Source organism: Terrapene carolina, unplaced genomic scaffold (assembly GCF_002925995.2).
Source record: "Terrapene carolina triunguis isolate 2854851 unplaced genomic scaffold, T_m_triunguis-2.0 Scaffold69, whole genome shotgun sequence".
Lineage (NCBI taxonomy): Eukaryota > Metazoa > Chordata > Testudines > Emydidae > Terrapene > Terrapene triunguis.
Window position 1 is genome coordinate 33,874,093 of NW_020664420.1, and position 9,795 is coordinate 33,883,887.

At 39.1% G+C, this 9,795-nt stretch overlaps 1 protein-coding gene across 2 annotated transcripts in view; it reads right to left on the reverse strand.

Moving 5' to 3' along the window:
* Positions 1-266: 266 nt before the first annotated feature.
* The window catches only part of TRIM23 (tripartite motif containing 23), a 33,935-nt gene continuing 24,406 nt past the window's right edge, over positions 267-9,795 (reverse strand). For both annotated transcript variants that reach the window (XM_026649116.1, XM_026649114.1), the window contains 4 exons: positions 6,829-6,958; positions 6,638-6,748; positions 3,761-3,885; positions 267-3,387 (listed from right to left, as the gene is read on the reverse strand). In XM_026649116.1, coding sequence (XP_026504901.1) covers positions 3,208-3,387; positions 3,761-3,885; positions 6,638-6,748; positions 6,829-6,958 — 546 coding nt within the window. In that variant the 3' untranslated portion in view covers positions 267-3,207. The remainder of the gene's footprint in view (positions 3,388-3,760; positions 3,886-6,637; positions 6,749-6,828; positions 6,959-9,795) is intronic.

A 9,795-nucleotide genomic window follows, 5' to 3' on the forward strand; every position in this document is an offset into this window, starting at 1 on the left:
ATATTGTTACTTTTTTTTTGTATCACAGTTTTTTGAAGGTAGGTTCTAATCTAATCCAATCCAATCCTTGAATTTTGGATACCAGTACCAACATTTTCAGCATCATGAAATGGTCATCTTCAGACCATAACCTTTTCATTGTGAACAACTTCCAAATTCTAGCATTAGACTGACTATCAAATTACTCACACTCCTATTCTTCGATTAACCTGCAACAAGAGTGGTTTAAATGAAAGTGCTCAAAAGAAGGATAGTACCCTAAACCAGAGGGTTAAAGTATTCTCTTTATTGGAAAAAAAAAGTCAAGGCAGTTCAGAAACTCCATCAGCTAAATCACTCTTCCATTAGATAAGAGCTGTTCCTTTGTGAAGTACTACCATACCCAACCCTGCTCCAGTAGCCTAGAACAAGAACTGTTGGTGAATATCTTCCTGCAGACAGAACCTCAGTCATCATTCAGTCCACAAGCAGAATTAGAAAAAGTTCAATTACATACAATGAAAGTTAGACTATACCAAGAAGTCAGGCATTACTGCTCAAATAGCTTAGCTATTGTTTACTATTTTGAAACAAGATTAATTTAAAAACACTTTTCTTCAGTCACTGCACAGGTTATGTATACTCAGTTTCACAATTAAGCCAAAATCTAGACCTGATAGCTAAATGCTATAGTTAACTTTTTAAACAATTCAGGCTTTAGTTTTACCCAGATAATTCTCTGCAATACCTGTAATTTTTTTTTTAATTCTAACAATGTGAGAAACACATCCCAATCATAACTTGCTAACTTATGCTTGTACACTAAAAACTGAATTAAAGTTTAAGACATTTAAAATTTACAATTGAAGCAGTTTATATATAGTATTAACTTATAACACAAATAAATCTAAGTTTTCCTGATAACACCGGAAGAGTTCACAGACAAATGCAAGACCTATTTTCACAGTTACTTGAATCAGTCACATTAGTTTCCATTTAAAAAAATAACACTTATGCAAGTATACTACATTGGCAGCAGAACTTTTTGTTCTGAAAGTAAAAGATGAGTAAGTGAATTTTTTTCCCCCAAACATACTCTTCTCTACAAGCCCTTCAAAGTATTGACTGGTTTTGATGAGTGTTTTAAAATAACCAGAGAAAACAAAAGGAGTAACAGCTGAGTGGGAGAGCATGTACAATTGAACCCACTGAAGATGTAGAATGTACCAACTAAAATGACAAATTTCATATTAGATCTTCCAACCAATGCATGTTTTATTCATTAAAAATCTTCCAGCTAAAGTGTCTGTTACTTAGAACTTGTTAATATTTGAAAATAAAACTATGAAAAGGACAGTCAAAGAATTATGAAGGTCTATGCTGGGTCTGCAATATAGGCTGAGCAGGTAGTCAAAGGGGCAGAAAATGTCTATGGTGCAAGAGATTGCAGGCTGAAAGGTGAACAATTTTCAGTTTGATTTGGGCAGCAAAAACTCTTCAGTCCATGTAAATTATATACAATATTATTAAGTGTAGTCTGAATGAGAATATAGCTTTCAAATACAGTCTGAACTTCGTGTCTGTAAAATCCTTCTCTTAGCATTCTAGTATGGGTGCAAGAATTTTTAAGATCACTTCTAAATGTGAAGACAAGCTTAATTTGTATCTACACCTTTGAAAATAGTGACACTTGTCACTTGAGCTACAATTCAAACCATTCAGTTTCAGCAAGCTTAATGTACATAACACCATTAGTATGAAACGTAAAGAATGGAGGTGATTATAAACCAGCGTATCAGGAGGGAGCAGTTACCACAACTGCTTCCTTCTGAAGTGCAAATGTATTAAAATAATTTGTTTCTATATTCTTTGCTTTAACTACTGTATGAAGTGGGGAAAAATGCTACAAAATATGTACTAATACCATAGTATTCCTTCTGCATGCCCTTGTCACTTTCCAGGGGTTACAGTTACAGAAGGGAACAGAGGAGTCACACCAGGTGTGCTCACCACACAGATTTATGGTGATCAGAACTGTGTGCACAGCAAAAGAGGAGACATCAATAAATTATTCCAATCTTCCCTAAATTTAAACAGAGATACAGCCCCAAGATTCTGATAGTTTGTGAATGAATAATCTTTGAATACAGGCACTGGTGATAGTTCCAAGTACATAAAGAATCTGAATCAGACACTAAAAGCTTAGATCAGATTTTACCATCTGCTGTTCTAAGAGAGTTATTAAGCATGCGGTGCTTTTACAGCAGGTTACTCAATATTTTAAGGCTGCTACCTTTTTCCGGAAGCATAACTCATGTAAAAATATATAGGTGGGCTGATATTTCAATTGCTTTCTTTAGGAAGTTCTTAGGTTCACTTGATTTCTTAAGGATGAAGTTTAATCTCTAAAGACACATTATGTCCTTGGGCATGCACAGGCAACTCCCATCTATAATCAATATATTTTGTATTATTCATGGAAAGAAGACATTTCAATGTGTCTAATTTTGCTTTGCTTTCATTTAACTGCATCTTTTATTACTAATGGTAGTTAATGCCAACACCCATTAAATCTGCAAGGTCCTAGAAAGACTGCTATGTTCTTACCACTTTCTAGCCCTATATACATCCCATGGCATGCAATAAGGCTAATAAATAAATGACTGGGGAATAACTTTCCTTCTTGTAGTGTCTATATGGAGTTTTCAAAGCAAAGTTTAAGCTAATGCTTTTTTAAATGTACTACAAGTGGCATAACGTGTTACCAAAGAGCATCTAGAGTTGCGGTTGCTTTCTAAATAGCTCAAGGGTTTTTTTTGAAGTTGCTTTTTGGATAAGTATTTCTAAGTCGCTAAGAATTTTATTCTAATAGTAAGTAACTTCTGTGACCTTATGCTGAATATTGGACCAATTTAGATACACAATGTTTTAGCAGAAAAAGCTTGCTTAAATTGGAAGTAACAACCTAGTTTCACACACAAAAAAATCTAGGCACCTTAGCAGCCAGACCACCCTATTAATCTGTTGCATTAACAAATTTTAAAAACCTGTAGCAATTGCATGTTTACTGTATCAATTCCACAATCTTTGATAAGCAGATGCCACGTACATTTTCTTCTATAACCAGAGCTCTAGATAAATCTCCATCTTCACAATGCAGACCTTGTTACAACATCCTAACCCGTGCAAATAAGTGAATTACAAATTTAATTTGCAACTGTCATGAAATTAAGCCACATCCAGTACACCTGCAGCCACAAGTTGCCTTGAAAGCCAGTCCAATCCTTCATATAGTCCCATGCCACTTTGAGCATCACAGCCCTGAATATACCAGCTACGGCCGCAGCAGAGTTTATGGAGACTCAGCATTTCTGTGATTTCTTCTACTGAAAGAGCCCCCGCTACATCCTGCAAGAGAGCCAGGCATTACTTTAAATGCACATGGTAAATTTTCTAGAGATTTCACTTTCACTGATAAGAATATAGATTATTTAGAACTGCTAGAAAATCTCCAACATCTTAAAAACTGCAAACCAAATGAATAATCTTAAGGCTGGACAGAAGGTTTTACTGACCTTGTCACCCACGCAGAAATAACTGTTGAATTCGTTAAATCAGTGACTAGTCTGTTCTTATAATATTGTCACTAAACATTAAGGAAAAACTTCTAAATTTTATTCCTTCCCCATCCCCACTTTTTAATTATGGCAGACAGTTCATAAAGTTTGTGTTAATTACAGTTTTAAAAAGAAACAAGAGGTAGAAAAAAATTCACCAATACCTGCTTATTGGCAAAGATCAGCAACAGGGCATCCCGCAATTCTTTCTCTGTTAATAACTTTGCAAGTTCACTGTGTGCTTCACTAACCCTGTCTCTGTGACTGCTATCGACAACAAATACCACCGCTATGAAAAAAATAGCGAAACATGTTACAGACACACACTCAGACATAATACCCAAATGCACTGACTCCTCAACTCCATAAACTCTCGTTTATTTCCAACATAGAACCACCTACAATGCACAGATTGCGTGTCTCAGAATTGCACATTAACTCAAACCTCAACATTAAGATATTGTACAGATAGACATACTTATTTGAAAAAAAAGTCTCCCCAAAAGCCAGCATCTTAGACCCTGTCTACAGAAGGAAGTTGCAATGGTTTAACTTAAATCTGTTTTTAAACCCATTTAGTTAAACTAACTCAAAGCCCTGTGTGGACACTTGCTTCAGTTTAGCTTAAAGCAATTCCTAATCAATTTACACTAAATCAAAATAAGAGTGTCCACACGGCTTTGCACCAGTATAACTAAATCGTTTTAAAATCACATCTTTATCTAAACCAGTGCAATTTTCTCATCTAGACAAGCCTTAAGTTAAGGTTATGTATACTTGTAGGAGGATTTTACATGCCAAAGAGGCTGTAAGATGGCATGAATGAAGGGGTGGCATAGAGTCATTTACTATTAGGAACTCATGGGGGTTGTAGACCATGGAAAATTAATGAGCTATGGAGGCAGAACTGGAGAACAGTAATTCTCTGTATAAATTTCAGAGCTTCCCAGCTTTTACAGTGGAAAAATAAAACAGTTATAGCAAAGAAGCAAATTAACTGTTGGTATTTTCAATTCTCACCCTAGCCCTGCCCCTCTTCTTCTCTCATAGGAGAAAAGACCCTATGTTGGTGATCTCTACAGTCTGAAAATGATTTTTTTAAAAGAAGAGTGATTTAAAATGTCACAGAATTCTGCAAAGAAGGCTCTGAAGAATGCACCTAGAAAACTGAAGTTTGTTGTCCTTGAAAGAGTCTGTGTGTTTAGGAATGATTTCATGAAATATTTAATTCAGGAATCTGAACCCCACTTTAAATAGAAAACAAACTTAACTATAGAGCACTTAGGACATCGCCATAATTCAGTGCCCAAAAGTATAGTAGGCACTTTCATGCCAGTAACATTCAGAAGAATGTTTTACCATGTGGACAGCAAACTTATTCTGATAGTTACATTAATACGGATAAAAACAAGTCTATGATTGGATATTGTGCTGCAGTACTGGGTTAGAAGTTACGTTACTTTGTAGAGCTGAGTATTTTAATTTCAAATGTTATCGAATGTTTACACATGTAAAGTGCTACTTGTGACGTTGTGCAGTCTATATAGTTTTATAAAAACATAAGTGAATAAAATGTAACTGGGATAGTTTTATAAAAATTTGATAATAAGTGACTATAATGCAAATGGGATATGCTTCATGCAAAAGGTCTCTTGTAAGGTATCATTACAAAGCTCATAATCTACTGAGTGTGATCATCCTATTTGTAGAAATGTACCACTCTTGTATCTAAAACTAGAAATATAAAACATAACTCTGAGGGCCTATTGTAATTATGTAAAGTGTGGGCCATTAATGATGGTTTGGAATCTTGATGACTCCCATTAACAGGACCATTGTCTGCAGATGACTGTGTTTACCTGTGAGTCTTCCTGTATATGTGTGTGTGCTGGCACGTGAGTAATGAAGTCTTGCAGTGACATGTGATCATGTCACCTGAACTGGAATCCATCTTTAACCTGGTGCTTTTCCAGTGAGGGAGGGTGAAAACCCAGAGGGACAAAGGGTTCCCGCCTTATGCAAAAGATATATAAAGGGGTGGAAGAGAACAGAGGAGGAGAAGCCATCATGAAGAATCCCCTAGCTATCACCTAAGCTGGAACAAGAGCTGTACCAGGGGAAAGAATTGTGCCCAGGCCTGGAAGGTGTCCAGTCTGAGAAAAAGCTTACTGAAGCATCTCTGAGGGTGAGATTATCTGTATTTAGTTTGATTAGACATAGATTTGCGCATTTTATTTTATTTTGCTTGGTGACTTACTTTGTTCTGTCTGTTACTACTTGAAACCACTTAAATCCTACTGTCTGTATTTAATAAAATCACTTTTTATTTAGTAATTTACTCAGAGTATGTATTAATACCTGGGGGAGCAAACAACTGTGCATATCTCTCTATTAGTGTTATAGAGGGCGAACAATTTATGAGTTTGCCCTGCATAAGCTTTATGCAGGGTAAAACGGATTTATCTGGGTTTAGACCCCATTGGGAGTTGGGCATCTGAGTGCTAAAGACAATCACACCTCTGTGAGCTGTTTTCGGGTAAACTTGCAGCTTTGGGACAAGTGATTCAGACCCTGGGTCGGTGTTGGAGCCAGACGGGAGTGTCTGGTTCAGCAAGACAGGGTGCTGGAGTCCTGAGCTGGCAGGGAAAACAGAAGCAGGGGTAGTCTTGGCACATCAGGTGGCAGCTCCCAAGGGGGTTTCTGTGATCCAACTCGTCACACTACTTATCACCATGTGAACTTCTGGAATGCCACATCTTTGTCCACTGTCAGCGGACAGAGGTTCTAATTTTTGTTATGGCTCCATGAATTATGGAGCTGATGAATTTACAAAGAATGCAACTTTTTCCAGCCGACGTCAAGATCTACTGGTCCAAAATATTTTCTTAGGCCATGAATCTAGCACCCATACTTCACCTTACACATAACTACTTATTTTATGTCAATTTTCTATGATTAAATGATTTCTAGTCATATTCTTTTGGCACTAATGAATGCACAAACTACAAAACCAAACAGTCTAAATGTTTTAGCAATCCTACCTTGTGTATTGAGGTAATAATGCTTCCACAAAGGCCTCAACTTGTGCTTCCCTCCTACATCCCAAATAGTAAACTTCAGATTTTTATATTCTACAGTTTCAACATTAAAACCTAAAAGAGAAAAGTTCACTTTTTATACTCTTATTCCTAACAATGAATCAGTCAAACTTTTAAATCACTCAGTTACATACCTATTGTTGGAATAGGTTGCATGAACTCATCCTGCTTTAACTTAAACAAAATAGTTGTTTTGCCAGCTCCGTCTAATCCTAGGGTCACAACTCGAATCTCCATTTTTGGTCCAATATGTACCCTGTTGTCCTGGTGAAAAAAATATATAAACACTGAAAACAAGCTAAAAGATCCATCTTCACTGTCTTTATAGGAAACTCCAGGATCTCTGTGGCATGCAACATGTCTCACTATTTGTAAAGTTAAAAGAACGAGGAGTACTTGTGGCACCTTAGAAACCAATTTATAGATTAATAGATTTTAAATCCAGAATGAACCATAATGCTCATTTAGTCTGACCTACTGCCTATGCTACAGAACCCCACTCAGTAAATGATAGGGGAACCATTTGCCAGGAATTGTGGAAAGAGGAACGTGCCTTAAACAGAAAGTTTCTGGAGCTATAAGAAACCCTCACAACGCCACCAATGTGGTTCTTGTACAGCTAGGGGAACTAATTCCAAAACCTGCCTTTTGGAGCTAATGGCGACTAGGAAGGCCAGCCACAGACTTATGTAATCTGTCATTCTGATTAATGTTGGCATCTCATGATACCAAGATGAAAAGTCTGATGTAGCTATCTGCAGAACACCACGAGTCCCTGAGCTCTCATTTCTATGGTGCTTGGTTGTACAGGAATCCATTGTAGAAATGCTAATGTAGCAGATATCCATCAGTACTTCATAACTATTGTTATATTTGTATTATGGTAGCATCTAGATGCCAGGGCTCCCCTGTGCTGAGCTCTGTACAAAGAGGCAGTTCCTTCCCTAAAGTTTCTGTTTCCACTGACACCACAAACATAAATTTGATATCAAGGAATGAAATTTCCTGGTTGAGTTCTGTCTGTATACCAAAATATAACTGGTCTGGATTAAAAAGTCCTTGCTTCAAATATATCTAGTCTTTTCTGCAGGTGCAGTGTGAGTTCCTTGGCTATCTAGTAAATCCATTATGGCTTCTAGGTCAGTGGAAAACTAGGAGGACTTCAACTTTCCCTTTCCCTCTTTCCTGTACCCTTTACCTTTACTGTCTTGAAAGGTAGCAGATTCTTCTCTGCCCAGGACATTATTTTCATTGCTATGGGGAAGCTCTGACATCTGGTTGCTCTCACTTTTGGAAGGGATAAAAACACTCTTGTCTTAGTCACAGACCAACCTCTAACAGAAGGTAGCAGGAGACTTCCCTTTTGAGCAGCTAACTGCCTCCTATGTACTTACTTGTACCCTCTTCTGAAGCAGATGGTATTGGTTGCTGTCACAGACAGCGTATTGGACTAGATGGGCCTCTGGTCCTATCCCATACAACCAACCATGTTTGTGGGGTGCTTTTTATTTGTTTGTTTTGTTTAACTTTAGATACACCACTGATAGGGGTGTTGAAGTGAACTAAAAGGATGTATACTCTGAAATGTTGTCCTCCAAATATGCTTCCCCATCCTGCAGAGATTGCTTCCATAGTGAGTATGCAAGGTCTAGAGTAAAAACTGGATTGCCACTTAAAAAAAACTGGGTTGGTTTTCAGCAACAATCTAAGGGACACTCAGATATGATTGGAGAATGACACTGTATTCTGTGCTGTATCAAGTATGCCATTCCATGACCTCAAAGAGTTTGGATTCTTTCTGTGGTTTCCCCCCTCCAGCCCAGGTCTGTTGAAGGACATACCCCCTGAGCTGTCTGTCTGGTGTCCTCATGGTGGTGTCTCCCCAAATGCTCAGAAGCTCCTGATCAGACTATTCTGTGTTGGAATTATGGTTCCTCAGGGCAGGGATGGACCCAAATGCTGGTCTTACTCTGAGCACCATGCCATGGCAAGCAAGAGGGTTGGCTGGCTGGGGACAGACAGAGCATAATTCACCCTCTAAAGTATGTAAATGCTGCCTCACATTGGGAACACCACTTTAATGTACCTGGTATTTGTGAGACAGCTCTTCCATACCTGAATGGGGACAGAGGAGTCTGAGAGAAGAGGTACTGCAGCAGCAGATCTGGGTGGTTGAAACCACCATGCTGCCAAATACCTGATCTAGGGGGGAGGAAGATATATTTTAACTCACTGCCACGTGAAAAATTGAAAATTATATAACAAAATGGTCAGGAGAAACTGAACTGCCCATTTGGTTCCACCACCAGAGGCAGAAAAACCTGGTGGCCTGAGCTGAGGGGCAAGACTTTGTCCTGGAGCTTCCAACAACTACACTAGACAGCTTCCAAATTCTCTCTCCCTCCTCCTTTTCCTCCCCCTCCCCCCGCCCTCTCTCCTCCGTTATTTTTAGTAAAGTCACGGACAGGTCAGGGCCCCCATAAATTTTTGTTTATTGCTCACGACCTGTCCATGACCTCTACTAAAAACAACCGTGACAAAAATCACTGACCTTGCTGCAGAAATACTAGGAATACATCTGAAAATACATACTACTGTCTTTCCCCAAAGGGAAAGAAAAGAAAAGCAAATACAGTACAGTACTGTGTTAAATGTAAACTACTAAAAATAAAGGGAAAGTTTAAAAAAGATTAGACAAGTTAAGGAAACTTTCTGTGCTTGTTTCATTTAAATTAAAGTGGTTAAAAGCAGGGCCGGCTCTAGGGACCAGCCAAACAAGCTGGTGCTTGGGGCGGCACATTTTTAGGGGCGGCATGGCCGACGACAGAATGCCGCCCCTAAAAATGTGCCGCGGCCGCCCTAGCTCACCTCCGCTGCTGCTGCCTGGGAAGGAGGGGGAGATCCCAAGCGGCCGCGGCGCGCGAAACAGCCGTTTTGCGCGCCGCTGCTCTCCCTCCCTCCCTCCCAGACTTGAGACCCTGGGAGGGAGGGGGAGAAGCGGCGCCCGCTCGGAGTCTCCCCCTCCCTCCCAGGCTCTCAAATCTGGGAGGGTGGGGGAGATCCCGAGTGGCCGTTTCGCGCGCCGCTGCTCCCCCTCCCTC